Genomic DNA, 17,916 nt, shown 5'->3' with positions numbered 1-17,916 from the left:
TTTGGTCTAAAACAACAATTCTTAATACCGAGGTGGTAATTGGTCATTTGTGCTGTTACCTGAGTATTATTATTATTATTATTATTATCATTATTATTATTATTATCATTATTATTACCCTTATTATTATTATTATTATTATTATTATTATTATTATTATATTTGACGTTGAAAATGATGCGCATATGCTATTAATGCAGGCAATGTCAGAACTGGTCAGTACCATTATGGTCATCGATTGTTAATAGCAAGCTTATAAACTGAACTAATATTTAATAGACAAAAAGACATATTTCACTTTAAACCACTTCTGGGGTAATTTTAACATCTTCTCTGGCTTTTGTGTGTACCCCATATAGTTTTTAAGGTGCTTGATTCAATATTTAGATCTTTGATTAACAAGCACACTACAATAGATAGATAGATAGATAGATAGATAGATAGATAGATAGATAATCAGTATTATCTCTCCTCCATCAATACATTTTGACATATTGATACGTACGGAATGCGGAAGTAAACTAAGGTGACTTCAGCAAGTCTGCGCAGATACGCTGTAGGCCTAGTTACACAAAGCTCTCGTTCTTAAAAACTACTTGAAATTACCCCAGAAGAACAGATGTATTTAATTAGTCTTATCTCCTTTGGTTCTTTCCTCCCAGATATCCGTCTTCTCCAGCTTCTGGAACTACAGACCTTTCTGATCCTGCAGCCATCGTCCACAGCGGCTGCTGTTCTGTCATTGAGTTCAAAGTGTTCACGGTGTTGTATGATTTGCAGATGATCCTTCAGTGTTTTATCGTTCACACATGTTGGTACAGTAGGAGAGAAGGGGACCAGTCATCGTATTAGCTCAGCTGTGTTATTCCTCAAATGCTGCTGAGGTTGTTATGACTTAAACAAACTTGAACTCCATTGTAAATGGAGGAAATGATGAGACTGCTTTATTTTTGGATGCTTAATGTCGTTGATGTTGTTTTTGTTTGTTTTGTTATTTGGGGGGTGGGTGGGGTTGGCATAAGGCACTGGTTCTCAACTTTGGGTCTGGGGACCACCAGGGGTCTAAATTGACCCTTACTGCGTTTTAACAGATTGTACAGTGTAGTTTGGGGTCCCAGAGATTAAAATAAATAAATACATAAATAAATATCGAACTGGGGGTCCTTGAAATTTATAAAAAATGTACACTCTCATTCAGTCCATTTGGACCCCTGTAGAGAACAAGTGAGTTAGATCTCATCAGTTAGAACTAGTTTTTTTGCCCTCAAACTACAGGCCTGAGTGGAATGATCAAACTACGTGAAACTGAAAGAGTTTAATGTCTAGCAATTGTGAACGGAGGGTCTTGTGATCTCAAGAGGACATAACACACGTCTTTTGTGACAAAAAAAACTGTTTTTCTGTCTTGTTTTAAGGTTCTGTAAAGGTAAGTCCCAACCAGACCGACTTTGGGCCAACTTGGCGTCGGGAAGCGTTCTATATAGTCGTCCAGTCGGTTAGGGGTCCGTCGGGACCTTTTCGGCCGACCCAGAGCCGACCGAACATGTTCAGTTCTTTGCCCGACTGGGAGTAGCTATGTAGCAGAGAAGACGTGACAACAAAGGGCTGTCGGTATTGCCAGATTATGTGAGAGAAACAAGCGACCATGTCTATGAAAACCTACATTCACTGTTTCTCGTTGTTGCTCCCAGAGAGAGAGATTGATTGATTTGACCTACTTTTGCGCTGTGGTGATGACGTAATTTATTGGGAGCAGGTGTGTAAGATTCCATTAGTATAAACATTTTAATTGGCTTTCATATACTCTTAATATATTTTTTTCAAATTAGATTTGGCCTTATAGATCGAAATGTGCTCAGTTTTGGCTATTTTCTGGGTGTTAATTTCAATAAATTAATTAATGTATTTATTTTTTATTGAGTAAAAGTATCAATGCAATAGATGTACTCTGAGTCTGTCACAAGTAAAAGTCCGGAATTCAACATTTACTTGAGTAAAAGTACTAAAGTATTGGTATAAAAATGTACTTAAAGTACCAAAAGTAAAAGTACTAAAATGTTTGAAAATAGCAGATCTACAAGCTCAGAACGCGTGCATCGCAACACATTGTGAGCTTGTAGATCTGCTATTTTCAAATAGCTTATAGGTATAAAATAGGGCTAAAGTGGTTAATGTATGTTTTATAATGATTTATATCTGCAAAGTAACTAGTAACTAAACATTTCAAATAATTGTTGTGGAGTAAAAGTATAGACAATTGGAAATACTCCAGTAAAGTAAAAGTACCTCAAAATTGTACTTGTACAGTACTTGAGTAAATGTACTAGTTACTTTACACCACTGCACGTCAGTGAAGAAAAAAAGAAAAAACGCTGGGAACATCAGGGAAACAAGCCCAAAGTCGCTTATAAGCAGACCTGGCAACGCTGGCAGGCTATGCTCTCTCAAGAACAGCAGAGGGCGCTGTTTTTCCTTTTTTTTTGGCGATTGGTTCCCAGTCGGCTGACAGACTAAATGCCAACTTTTGCCCACCAAATACCAGTCTGTTGCAGTCTGAAGTAGTCTGAAATAGTCTGAACCAGTCGGTCTGGTCGGGACTTACCTTAAGTGATTTTTGTTTAGTTGAAGCTCTATATTCAGATAGTAATCATTGCTGTAGAGTTGTTCAGTAACAGGGGTCTCCCCATGGCCCCAGCTATTTGGTCAACTTTTTGGGTAAAAATGTTCTGGTGGGATAACAATTTCATCCAATCAGGATCAAATATAATTTATGAACTTGTATAACATGTTGTTTTGTCTGCTCATGTATTGGTTTTAATGTCACTTGTTTGGAACCTGAATCCTGTATGAGTTCTCTCTCCTAATTGGATAAATATGGTATCCTGACCTGAAAATGTATTTCCTGCTTAAAAGAGATGGAGAGACAGGGAGACCCCTGTTACTGAACAAACACTCTATAGCAATGATTACTGTCACAATATAGGGCTATTTAACACTAATTTGAACCCACACTTTAATTGATATTTTTTGTTAAAAACCCACTGGTTGGAGAATATTTAAAGGTCATGTGTGTGTCGTTATGTGTCAGTGATATGCTATGAGTTGTTGTACATCATATCATTCCAAACTATGTTTTGTATTTATTTATTGAATTTATCTGTATTTTGCACTCATGTCTTGATGATTTCTTGTGAACCAAATATTCATTCCATACATTATTTTAGTAAGTGTTAAAACTGTATATCATGCAAATAAGATGTGGAAATTATAGTCTATTAATAAAATATACTGCTATAAACAATAACTTCTTCAGTGAGTGATTTGAGCATGTGCACATTTGCAAAGCGAACTGAGTCATTAGGCACTGTGCTATACCTCTCATGACATTACAGTATATTAAGCTTTAACTGTTCTAGTGGAGCATGTACTCCCAGCAAGCCCGGACAAATCAGTGACGTCTCGATTGGGGCTAGATCCAGTCAAACCAAGACTAGTCAGATCTGGCCCAGAATATCACCTGATTTCAACCAAAATAATTCCTGACCACGAAAATGGACGTCCTGGATGAATCAGAGAGAGTCCGATCGAGGCCAGATCAAGTCAATTCATAACTAGTCAGATCTGGCCCAGAATATAACCTTATTTCAACTAACATAAATCCCACAGACAGAATACTTGCCACTGAAAACTACTCATAATGAAATAGTTGTAATATTGGTCAAATCACATATTTTTTTATATATTATTGAAAATCTGATAATTTGACAGTCTTACTAGTCTTACTATCAACTAATTGTGTTGATTTACAAGCTGTTTTCGTAGGCATAAAACAACATTCTGAAATCACGAGGACAACACTGCATCTGGTGTCTGCATAGGTGCAGTGGCATAGCCTACCTTCACTTTACCAGTGGGTTATTTTCGTATCAAAAGGGGCCCGTTTATTATTAAAATATTTAATGTATCTGAATGTGTAACTAGTACTACCCTAACCAGGGGTCATCAACATGTCCGTACACAGACAAACGTGTCCGTGGCAAGACTTGTCTATGTCCGTGGCCCATTTTATTAAATTGTATTTATTTTGAATAAACACAAATTATAGTGTATATATAATTTTTTCATGACAATGTAAAACATACTAAATATTCGCAATCTAATCTTTGAATTCAAATTGGTTTGAATAATTTTGGTGACTCGTAAAGTGTCGGGATGACATGCTCATTAATATGTTGCAGGAGATTTGTGGTATTGTACAAGGTACTGTACATGCGGACTCTATGTGTAATTTAATGTGATGACCATAATGACCAATTGATGTGGTGTTTATGTTTTTAGATTATGACTGCGCTTTTTGTGTACAAATTGATTGGAAGTTGATGATCTCTACATGGACAGGGGGAGTTGTCTTACCCGGACACTATAAATTGAACACTTCCGGTGTCCACGGCACACAACGCTGATGAAGGCTTAACGCCGAAACGCGTCCGTTGTTATCTGTTCTGCAGCTTACTACCATGCTTAAAATGCTTAAAATATATAAATAAAAGTATCTTAAAAGGACTGTTCCATGAGTGCTGGTATTCTCTTATTGATCAAGGGGGAAGGCCCATCTTCAATGTGGTCTAGTACTGTATGTGCTACATGGTGGGAGACCGTATCATCCTAGATGATCTGTATGTCTTAGACTGGGGATCCAAATAAACAAACATAGACTAGCAATTATTCAGCACGGTCGGGAGCAGGCAGAACTCATCAAGATTATGATGAAGATGGAGTGACAAGCCGTTTGGAGTTTCACCAGTAGGCCGTAATGTATGTGGAGAAAACTATCCAGTTCCTCTCCCTGCTGAACAGTTACCCCGACCAACCTGTCCAAGTCACTACTGCAGTGACAGAGATCACCCTCCCTGCCTGGCCTCACGCCTGTGAACACAGTCAATTGGCTTTGTGCATTGACTGTAGAAAGTTTTAAAACGGAAACACAACACTAGTTCAAATCTGCTGCTGAGCCAATCAAATTAAGCTGCGAGAAACTGACCTGGAACAGGAAATAGAAATGCTACTTTCTAGAAAATGTAACTACAGTCATACTGCACTTTCAGCACTGCAGTTATTGTCTAAAGGGTTTTCATTTGTGTCACATTAACAATAAAGTGCCATAGGCCTACTAAGAGGCAAAATCTAAGGTGACACAAAGCCTAAAACAACAGGACATATTCAACAGGATGAAGTTGAAAGCAATAGAACGATATACTTTTAAGTTAGGGAGGTTAGTGGTCGAGTGTGTTAATGTGTGTGTATAAGCCTGTTGTGTTTCAGAGAATGTGTGTGCATGTGCGTGCGTGCGTGCGTGAGTGAGTGAGAGAGAGAGACAGTGTTGGGTTACTTTAAATTAGTAACGTTATAGTTACTAGTTACTGGTTTCAAAAAGTAACTTAGTTACTTTATTATAAAAGTAATATGTTACTAGTTACTTTTGCATTACTTTTTTTAGCTTCAATATTAATGTAGGCTACACATTTTCATAATGCTGCTGCACAAGATGATAACTTTTTACAAAAGAAGAAGACAGTGCTGCAACAAAGTCCAGGAATTCTAGCTTGATAACCAAGGTGAAAAAAGTATGAATGTATTGGTTCAAGGCAAAGACAGTGAACAGAGCAATAGCTTGTAATTTAGTAGCAGCTTTAAAGAATTGCAGGTAATGTGCAGAATATACAATCACTAATCAATAGTAGCAGTGCTCAATCAAATGTGCAAGAAGAGTCAAGCATAACACATAGAATAGGAAATAGAATAGGAAATAGAAAAAGAAGCAGCTTATTATCAGTAAAGTAAATGTTGAGAGACAAACAAACAACCAGACTGTTCTACTTCATATCACAAGCAAATGGGGCAACTTAACCAGGTCCCCCACGCATTCTTTTCCCTTTACACCAAATCTATTCATAGAGAATAGCAGATCACAACGAGTTAACAAGCTTGCAGATCAGCTATTTCTGGTGAATAGTCACATACATAATGTTCCCAAAATTGGGACACTAGGGTTCAAGTGGTTCAGTCTTGTCTCCCACTGGTTGGCCAGACCAGACTAAAGAGCTCTGACTTGAGCATTCCAAGTCAGTGTAATAGTTTGTGTGTGTGTGTGTGTGTGTGTGTGTGTGTGTGTGTGTGTGTGTGTGTGTGTGTGTGTGTGTGTGTGTGTGTGTGTGTGTGTGTGTGTGTGTGTGTGTGTGTGTGTGTGTGTGTGTGTGTGTGTGTGTGACTCTGACTGTGGAGGTGAGAGGTTGTGTTTTTTGAGCTCCTGAGCCCTTGGATTCCTGGAACACTTTTAAAGACTTTTGTGAAATACTTTTAACACTTTTCACAAAGACCAAAAAGGATCTACCAAGGACAACAAGGACAACAAGGAATAAAACAGCTTTTTACCACTCAACAAAACATTTGGAGTTAAAACTTGCTCTTTGCCAGAAAAGACACACAACAAACTTGAGTAAGTAAGCCTGAAGTTTGGAGATACATTGCAGAACTCTAGTCTAGAGACATTGAAGTGTAGTAAGATTGTTGTAAGACTGTAGTAAAATAGAATACTGTAGAATCATAGTAAACTGCATGGGAACAGTTTAAACATTTAGACACATATAATAGTAGTATTAGCAGTAGTAGTAGCAGCAGGCAGCAGTAGTAGCATAACAAAGGAAAGTACCGGGGGAGGGGTGTTAGACAGGGGCGGGAAGCTAGGTGAGCCAGGTGTGAGCCTGAACAATGGAAACCACGGCAACTGAGCAACCAGCTACAGCACACACACCCACAACACCAATACCAATTGAATATCCAACATCAGCTAAGGTTAAGGCTAAGGAGAATTACAAGACTGAACTCCTGACAAATAACATAGAGACACTTTATGCAGACTATGACTCAAAGAAGGTTGAAACAAACCTAATCTTTTTCACACATAGACCTCAGGCATGGATTGAAGCCACACAAGAGCACTACACAGAGATAAAAAAGGTACCGCTGACTGATGGATGTAGCCTTAAAATGCACTCAGAGGAAGGAACCACCACTGTAAACTTTTACAACACTGGAAGAGTAACAATCCAGGGAAATAGAACACCCATAAAGAATGACTTCACCAAAATCAGGGAGATGGCACAAGAAAAGTGCACTCCAACCAGTATAGACATAAACACGACAACACATCCAGCCACAGTAGAGAGTCCACCCCCACCCCCACCAATCAGTGCCACAAAAACTCACACCATAGAGCCAAACCTGCTTACCAAGTTGGCTGACCAATTCTATAGATTAGAATATAGGCAAGTACAGATGGAGCAACAGCTGTTGGGGTATAGGCAAGAACAGACAGCCCCCAGGGCCAGTGCCACAAAGCAACAGGAAGAGAGTGAGCCTAAGCTCAGACAGGAGTTGGTACAGCTACGGGAACATATGGGAAAGGAGATAAGACAGCTAAAGGAAGACATGGTAAAGGAGCTAGCAAAGCTAAGAGAAAGACAGGAAAAGGAAATAGCAGAGACTAGGGAAAGTATGAGAAAAGACACAGAACAGCTAAGGAAAACGACAGAAAAGGAAACAGGGCAACTGAGGAGAGAGATAGAAAAGCTTGAAAGGGAAGCAAGACCAACCAGCAATCAGCAGGAAGGGTTAGAAATAGCAGATAACCTTGACCAATCAACGGTACCTCAAAGCCAAGTACTCTCCCAAGAGATCGTTCAAGAAGAGGACCCACCCCAACCCACCCCCACTGCTACACCTCCAGAAAACCGCCAGCTACAAAACCCAGAAATTGTACTCCTGACTGACTCAAATGGGAAATACATTGATGCAAGAAAGCTCTTCCCAAAGCACAGAGTTGAACACATCAGATGTCGAAACACATCACGTGCAATGGAGCTATTGACAAGGGACCGGCTGGGCTCCCCCAGCCACATAATAATCCACACCGGCACAAACGACATATGGGTACAGGAAGACCACGAGATGGTTACATCTACCAAGGGAATGATAGAAAAAGCCACCTCAACATTCCCCAACGCAGAAGTAGTCATCTCGGCACTGCTACACAGAGGCGACGTCGAATACGACTACATCAACGCAATCAACGCACAAACTTCCAGAATCTGTGCAAGGAAGAGTAAGGTCCACTTCGCAGAACACCCAACCCTGCACAAGGGAAGCCTACACGACCAGGTACACATCCGCAAGGCTGATATCCCAACCTTTGCAAAGAGCCTGAAGGACATCGCACTCGACCGCGACTATCCTACAGACACAACACCCTACACACGCAACCACCGTGGACAACATCCTACACCCAAAGGACACCGCACTGCACACAGAGGACACTCTACTAGACGTCACCACCCCTATCAACCTAGCAGATCCTCTCCTAGACACCCCTCCGCCCCATCCAGACCCCATGCCACACAACAGGGTGGCCCACCCACACCCCTGATGCATATCCTCACTGCTCCACCCAGACCTCATACCACACACAGCTCACCCACACCACTGATGTCCATCCCATACACTCTTGCATCAGCCTCACCACCGCCCACTCTCCCCCTCCCTCTCCAACCATACACATACGCACAGGCGGTGACCAGAGCCATCCCCAGCACACACAGCATCGAGCAGATGTTCAGGGAATTCTACACAGCATGGGCCCAGGGCAGAACCGCTGGAATGTAACAACAATGTGAACAATGGAGTACAAATCACTCACTATATCATCCTGGAATATACAAGGTTTGAGGTCGACTGCCCTTGGCATCAAGAGCACAACCCCAGACTTTGCCAAAGAGATTGCAAACATAGACATAATTGTTCTACAAGAGACATGGCACAGAGGGGACGGCCCCACTGGCTGTCCTACTGGCTACAGAGAAATCGTGGTACCATCTACAAAACTGGCAGGAGTCACCCAGGGAAGGGACTCTGGAGGTATGCTAATATGGTACAAATCAGAACTAATCCACGCCATTAAGCTAGTAAAAACTGGAACTTCTTCCATCTGGCTGGAATTAAACAAGGAACTTACCACAACCGAAAAAAATGTCTACCTGTGTGCCACCTACATCCCCCCAATTGAATCCCCTTACTTTACAGAGGACTTTTTCCCCACACTAGAAGAGGATATCAGCCGTTTCCAGGCACACGGTCACATTGTAATTTGTGGAGACCTAAATGCCAGAACAGGACAAGGGCCTCAACACCCTCAACACACTGGGAAACAAACACTTACAAGGAGGGGGAAACATCAGCTCCCCAACATGTCCCCCGAGATACAATCACGACAAAACAAAACATACAATCATCGTTAACGGTAGACTCCGAGGGGACTCCTTCGGTAGATATACATACAGCTCATCCCTGGGAAACAGCACGGTAGATTACTTTATCACGGACATAAACCTGGCATCGCTCAGAGCTTTCACAGTCAGCCCGCAAACACCCCTGTCAGACCACAACAGAACCACAGCCTATCTAAACAGATCAACACACAGACACAAAGAACAAACGCCAAACAAACTACATACTATAAGAAAACGTTACAAATGGAATGAACACAGCGCAGAAGCTTTCCAAAATGCTACTAGGCAAAAACAAGTCCAATCACAACTGGATCAGTTCCTAGAAAAAACCTTTGAAGAAAACAGTGAAAGTGTAAACAGGGCAGTAGAAGGCCTCAATCATATATTTGAACTAACAGCCTCACTAGCAAACCTAAAAGTATCAAACAGGAAAGCCAGGAAAATGTTGAGAATGACAAATGGTACGATAATGATTGCAATAATCTCAGGAAAAAATTAAGGAAACTATCAAACCAAAAACACAGAGACGCAGACAACCACAACACACGTCTCCAATATGGGGAAACACTGAAACAATACAAGAAAACAGTAAGAGAAAAAAGAGATCAACATGTTAGAAACCAACTGCAAGATATCGAGGATTCCATACAGACAAACAGCTTCTGGGAAAACTGGAACAGACTAAATAAGCTAAAACAGGACGAACTACCCATCCAAAATGGAGATATATGGGTGAACCATTTTTCTAGCCTCTTTGGCCCAATCGAGAAGAACAAAGAGCAAAAACAAATAAAAGATAAACTACAAAACCTAGAGTCAGCCGTAAAAGACTACCAGAATCCACTAGATTCCCAAATCAACCTAAAAGAACTACAAGACAAAATAAAAACACTTAAAACCAAGAAGGCCTGCGGGCAGACGGTATTCTAAATGAAATGATAAAATTCACCGACCTCAAATTCCAAATAGCCATACTAAAACTCCTAAATATCGTGCTCAGCTCTGGGATCTTCCCCAGCACATGGAATCAAGGGCTGATAACGCCACTCCACAAAAGTGGAGACAAATATGACCCAAATAACTACCGCGGGATCTGTGTAAACAGCAACCTCGGAAAGATCCTCTGCATGATCCTCAACCACAGAATTCGAAACTTCCTCACAGAAAGCAATGTCCTGAGCAAATCACAAATTGGCTTTCTACCAAAATATCGCACAACAGACCACATTTACACTCTAAACACCCTAATTGACAACCAATTAAACAAAAACAAAAGCAAATTATTCTCCTGCTTTGTCGACTTCAAAAAAGTATTCGATTCAATTTGGCATGAGGGTCTGATGTACAAACTGTTGGAGAGTGGCATTGGGGGGAAAACCTATGACATCATAAAATCAATGTACACTAACAACAAATGTGCAGTTAAAATAGGCGAAAAGCACACAGACTTTTTCCCCCAAAGCCGAGGAGTTAGACAGGGATGCAGCCTGAGTCCAACACTCTTCAACATATATATCAACGAATTAGCAAAAACGTTAGAACAGTCCACAGCTCCAGGCATCCTCTTGGCAAACACAGAAATCAAATGCTTACTTTTTGCAGATGACCTGCCTCTGCTGTCTCCAACCAAGGAAGGACTACAGCAGCAACTTGATCTCCTACACAAATTCTCCCAGACATGGGCCCTGACAGTGTGTAGTGTGAAGTAACAGTGAAATCTGCTGGGACACTTATTGTAAGTTTAAATATTTGATGTCAGAATAAAGACAGAGGAGGTGTGCTCATCTTTCTGATAATGATTTACAACAGGCATTATTTAACCTTGTATCCCCATATTTCAGCTGTTTATGTTTTTTCATGAATGTATTCCTAACCTCGTCATCAAAGACAGTCACGGTGAGGACAGCCGATCTATAAGGTCACCTTTTTCAAATAAATACATTAATGATTTAATTAATTAATTAATTAATTAATACATAAATACAATTTAAAAAAGGTAGGTTAGTGTGGCTGTGTGGGCCAGCAATGTTCTGAATTCGCCAATCAGGCTGGAATGTGAAAAATCGGATGGATCGGATGAATATGTCTTGATCACTTGACTTTCATTTTCTTGATTTTTTTATCTCACAAGTTTGTAACCCATTTTTTCACCCAATTGTCTAAGTAATAAGCAAAAGCAAAATTTCATGGAAATTGCATGCTGTGTTCATGATTTGAGGCACTTTGTTCAAAATGGAGCACTCCTACAAACTTTGGAAGCCATTTTTTGCCAATCAGGATGGAATATGAAAAATCTGAAAGACACGTTTTGTTTAATGACTATAGAGATAATGTTCTCTAAAAAGCAGATTTGCGTGATGTTTGGACAACATCTGTAGGAGTACTGTCAAAAAAGTACTGTGTTTTTCAAAAAGCAGCCTCCTGGTGGCGCTATATGTGAAAAATGTAGGGCAGAGGTTCTGAATTGGCATCCAGGAAGTGTGTGTGCACAGTTTCGCTGCGATCAAGCCAACGGTGTGGGAGATTAGCTGTTTACAGACGGACACACGGACGGACGGACGGACGGACGGACGGACGGACGGACGGACGGAGAGACGGACGGACGCACGGACAGGGTGCAAAACATACTCTGAAAAGATACGATGAATGATTGATTGATTGATTGATTGATTGATTGATTGATTGATTGATTGATTGATTGATTGATTGATTAATAAAGTGAAAATCTGTCTGTGAATTAAAAAAATACTTAACCATTGGAAAAGTATTAACTTCTGACCAAATCACAACTACCTTGGACTCATAATTTTCTTTAACTGGTTAAGTGATTAAAAGTATAAGAATGGGCTGGTGGACCGCACGCACGCACGCACGCACGCACGCACGCACGCACGCACGCACGCACGCACGCACGCACGCACGCACGCACGCACGCACGCACGCACGCACGCACGCACGCAAGCTGATAGATTTGTGTATCGTATTTTGTGTTACTCTGTCTGCCTGCACCTCGGGACCTATACCCCACTTTGCATAGAAAGACTACAGGTCCTCAACTACAGTACGTCATTACACACACACACACACACACACACACACACACACACACACACACACACACACACACACACACACACACACACACACACACACACACACACACACACATAGATTGTTGGCTTTTCAGAGAACAGTGTTACTTGAGGACATGAGGAGAGCCAAGTTCCACCTGCTGAACTGGTTTGTGTGTGTTTGGCAAGGCAGATATGATACATGATACATATACATGATGAGTGATTAATGAAGGACATGGCAGGATTTAAAGGAATGCAATGTCACAACTAGTTTAAGGGCTCCTAAACATTGATCAGAGGTGAGCAAACATTTAGGTTGGAGGTCTGATGTTGATTCCAGACCGTCCGGTCTCTGAACGTGTTTCTATGGATTATGGCTGTGGACTATTGTCACTTTGTCTTGAATGACAAACATCTGCTTTACTTGTCCAGTTCTGCCCTCCTTTGCCTTGGTAGCAAACAGCTCATCCTCAGCAGATGACATGCTATCCGCTTTTCCTCTTTTTTGGACCATTTCCCCCTGTGGTCACTCACATACAGGGGTCATCACCATGCCAGCGTGTGATGGACATTTCCATCAATGTTTTATATTGCCACAGACATGCAAAACAAGTGATCAATAATATTACCCAAAACACATAGGCCTAGCCCTACATGTATACAGTACTAATGTACTCCTGATGTGCCATTGTGTCTATTCTATTCCACTGCACTACATATTTTAAAACGTGCCACTTATCAAAAACATAATAATACAAATAAAATCTAAATTATTTTGGCAGAAAAGACGATCTTCAAGCTCACAACCCATCACGACATGTTGTGAGTTTGTAGATCAGCTATTGTATTTTCTTTTTAGCCTATAATGGCTAAAATGACAGGGTTAAAGTGGTTAACTATACTTTAGAAAAAGTGGAAATTGTGAAGTCGTCCTCTGTATACTGGCAGCTATAGGGGGCAGTCCTGAGACAGGCATTAAATGTGGCATGGTCCAAATATTCCATGTTTGGGATTTCAATTATTGGGTTTTATCAGTACAGACAGTGCTTCCATCTTACATTGCAGGAGCAAAATGGCCACTTAGCTGCAAAGGTGAGTGGGTGCGTATTATACTGTACTATGGTTATTATCATATCGACAGATGGCTTTTCAGAGGACAGTGTTACTTGAGGACATGAGGAGACAAGAAGTTCTACCCGCTAAACTAGTTTTTTGTTTGTCAAGGTAGCTCCAATAGTTGTGGTTTCCATGAAGGTGAACAGGTACTGTAATCTATGTTGATGAGAAAGTCTATAATATGCCAACAATGGAAAAAGATACTTGAGTGTCACAGCAGGTAATTATGTACATGATGAGTGATTAATGAAGGGCATGACAGGATTTATTGGAATGCAGTGTCACAATAGTTTGACGCAAAGGTGCCTAATTTTGATCAGAGGTGAGGAGGAGGTCTGATGGTGAAGCTGTGGATTATGCTTGTGGAGTGTTATTATAGTTATTGTTATTATTGAAATACTTTCTCTTAATTGACAAAAATCAGCTTTACTTGTCCAGTTCTGCCCTTCCAAGGACCCAAGGAATTAATGAAAGTGGTTATCATTAAGATTCAAGCACATCTTGACTCAGGACAGGAAAAAAACAGAAAAACTAAAAAACAGAGCTGAAAATGTTCAGATCACATACACTACTCTCTTTTGAGTAAATACTTAGGTTGGATTTTCCTTACCAAAGCATTTTCTTAATCCTTGAAGTGTGTATTTTAAGATTTTGCCTGGGACCAGGCTGAAATAATGTCCATTGGGGTTAATTTTTTAACCCTATCTTACACATAATCGTTGCTGTCAGGCAGAAACCAGCTAACTTCATTTTGGCGCTTTTGCATTTTTTTTCTCCATAAATCAGGGCCATTGAACACCCTTTACATCTGTGTGTTGGTAAAAATTGATTGATTGATTGATTGATTGATTGATTGATTGATTGATTGATTGATTAATAAAGTGAAAATATATCTGTGAATTAAAAAAATACTTAACCATTGGTAAAGTATTAACTTCTGACCAAATCACAACTACCTTGGACTCATAATTTTGTGTGTGATTAAAGGTAAAGAATGGGCTGGTGGACCGCACGCACGCACGCACGCACGCACGCACGCACGCACGCACGCACGCACGCACGCACGCACGCACGCACGCACGCACGCACGCACGCACGCACGCACGCACGCACGCACGCACACACACACACACACACACACACACACACACACACACACACACACACACACACACACACACACACATAGATTGTTGGCTTTTCAGAGAACAGTGTTACTTGAGGTCAGGAGGAGAGCCAAGTTCCACCTGCTGAACTGGTTTGTGTGTGTTTGGCAAGGCAGATATGATACATGATACGTATACATGATGAGTGATTAATGAAGGACATGGCAGGATTTAAAGGAATGCAATGTCACAACTAGTTTAACCCTGCAAGACCCGGATATATTTCTACTTGCAATTTTTTTTTTTCAACCTTTAAGATGGTGTAGGAGTACTTTGTTCTTCACCCAGACTCTTTGTCCTGGTCTGAGCTCTTGTCTCGGCTGTGTGCGGTGTCTTTGATTGAAACAGGATGCTTGCTTCTCCTTCATCTGCTGATCCTTCTCTTTGAAAGACTGTAGGTCAGGCCACCTCGGCTCCAACTTCTCCTGACTGACGGGCAGGGGTGTCCTGGTGTTTCGACCCATCAGCAGCTGTGCAGGAGATGCACCTTGTGCCAGGGGTGTGGCTCTGTAAGCCATGAGGGCCTTGTATGGATCATCTCCCTTCTTCACGAGAGATTTGACTGTTCCCACAGCCCTTTCAGCCTCCGAATTACCTTGAGGATAACGGGGGCTGCTGGTCACATGTCTGAAGTCGCACGCACGCACGCACGCACGCACGCACGCACGCACGCACGCACGCACGCACGCACGCACGCACGCACGCACGCACGCACGCACGCACGCACGCACGCACGCACGCACGCACGCTGATAGATTTGTGTATCGTATTTTGTGTTACTCTGTCTGCCTGCACCTCGGGACCTATACCCCACTTTGCATAGAAAGACTACAGGTCCTCAATTACAGTACGTCATTACACACACACAGACACACACACACACACACACACACACACACACACACACACACACACACACACACACACACACACACACACACACACACACACACACACACACACACACACACACACACACACACACACACACACACACACACACACACACACATAGATTGTTGGCTTTTCAGAGAACAGTGTTACTTGAGGTCAGGAGGAGAGCCAAGTTCCACCTGCTGAACTGGTTTGTGTGTGTTTGGCAAGGCAGATATGATACATGATACGTATACATGATGAGTGATTAATGAAGGACATGGCAGGATTTAAAGGAATGCAATGTCACAACTAGTTTAACCCTGCAAGACCCGGATATATTTCTACTTGCAATTTTTTTTTTTCAACCTTTAAGATGGTGTAGGAGTACTTTGGAGAGGAAAATATAAGGTTTTATTGAAATGTTGTAATATTACAACATTGGGTCTAACGGGTAGCAGAATTTCCTATAGGCCATTTTTACTCACTGTCAGAATAACATGGCAAATGTCTATATACTTCACTAAAACAACTTAAGGGTTCCTTTACATGGTTATGGTTTATTATTTGGCCTCAGAACAGTATACATTATGAATAATATTTGGCCTCAGAATAGTACATTATGAATAATAACATCAATAAGCCATATTTTTAAGATGTTTTTTTATTTTAGTCGATGTCCACATCACTCTCTCCATTCATTACAATATCCAACACATCCCTTGCAGTGAAGCGAGGCTCTCTCCTTGCTTGTGGCATTCTGAAATGAAAATAAAGACATACCTTTAGTACATTAGTAGCACATCTCACTGCAGGTACATATTTCACAAGTCACACAATACTGTCTGGCCAACCTATTGTGCTTCGCTTATCCTCACAAAGGCTAAGCACCATCATCACTGATGGTGCTTAGCCTAACAAAGGGATTGAGGGTGGCTGTAAGTGGGCAATCCCCAACACCCATCACATGAACAATGATGAGAGAGTCTTAACTTCTCTCTTTAGCATTAAAAAGCGCATCTGACAAAACCAGCTAACTCAATTGGATCCTCGTTTTTTTTGCTAAACCAGCTGGTTTTGCTGACTCCAGGCTCCACCCCCTTTTGACCTCCAACCTCATTGTGAGCTTGGAGGTCCATTCAGCTGTTCTTATCAATGATGAACAAAACCTCCTTTTTTTCATTTCCTGAAAGATTAACATTTTGGAGTTAGCTGGACAGCAGAGATATTCTACCCAAACCCAAAAATGGAAACAATAGGAAATAGCAAATCTTTGGAAGTGTGCAACATATAAATGCATATATATGTCCCCATATAATTATTTGGTATTATTAAGATTCAAGCATATTTTGACTGTATTTCTGGGCAAAGATAGCAAAAAACAGAGCCAATATATACTTGTCTTTTTACTAAATACTTGGGATGGATTGTTTTCATGCCAATATTTTTTCTCATAATACTTTGAGTGTGCATTTAAAGATTCTGCCTTGTTCCAGGCTGAGATAAGGTCCTGTGTTGGTGTTTGTGTGTGTTTGTGTGTTGTGTGTGTGTGTGTGTGTGTGTGTGTGTGTGTGTGTGTGTGTGTGTGTGCGTGTGCGTGTGCGTGTGCGTGTGCGTGTGCGTGTGCGTGTGCGTGTGTGTGTGTGTGTGTGTGTGTGTGGGTGTGGGTGTGTGCACGTGTGTGTGTGTGTGTGTGTGTGTGTGTGTGTGCGTGTGCGTGCGTGCGTGCGTGCGAGCAAGACAGCAGACACATTACACACCGGGAGGAGAAATAGGCGCATTGTGAGCTTGTATATCTTCTATTTTCACTATTTTAGAAATAGGATAAACTAAGTCAAAAACAAAAAGGTGAATTACTAATGGTAACTCACTTCCTGAGGAAAGGCGTGCTCAACTCCATGTCTTGAAGTATGGTCTCTTGAGGATAAACTGGGTGCAGTATACAATAAAACAGGGGTCTTCAACGTTTTTCAGGCCAATTAAGGACAAGAGACCGAGATGAACAGGGACCCCCACAACATATTGTATTTATGTTCATGTGTTTTCAGACATTAGATAACATTTTAACGACTTAAACCCTCAATACTTTGCAAACTTGACCTTTGGCTCTGTACTTGGTCCGCTTTTTCCCCCCTGTACACCAGACCTCTTTGCCGAAAATAGCCGATCTCCAAGCTCAAAATGCGTCAGTTTTTTTGTCCCAGACTCTGGAATGCCGTTCTACAGGTCTTGAGAGCTGCAGCATCTGTGGATATTTTTTTAGAACCACCCAATAACACTTGTGTTCAAACAAGCATTTGTCTCTTCTCTCCTCTCACACGTTCACCTCCTCTTACACCTATAGGA

General features: G+C 41.2%; 1 protein-coding gene across 1 annotated transcript in view; it reads left to right on the top strand.

Moving 5' to 3' along the window:
* The window catches only part of rogdi (rogdi atypical leucine zipper), a 31,674-nt gene extending 29,647 nt beyond the window's left edge, over window positions 1-2,027 (top strand). Inside the window, exon 11 of the mRNA XM_080447329.1 lies at window positions 663-2,027. Coding sequence (XP_080303455.1) covers window positions 663-704 — 42 coding nt within the window. The 3' untranslated portion in view covers window positions 705-2,027. The remainder of the gene's footprint in view (window positions 1-662) is intronic.
* Window positions 2,028-17,916: the final 15,889 nt, after the last annotated feature.

This window comes from Gymnoscopelus braueri (assembly GCF_963280865.1).
Source record: "Gymnoscopelus braueri genome assembly, chromosome: 13".
Lineage (NCBI taxonomy): Eukaryota > Metazoa > Chordata > Actinopteri > Myctophiformes > Myctophidae > Gymnoscopelus > Gymnoscopelus braueri.
Note: the sequence above shows the minus strand (reverse complement) of the source record. Positions and strands in the feature narration are given on the sequence as shown.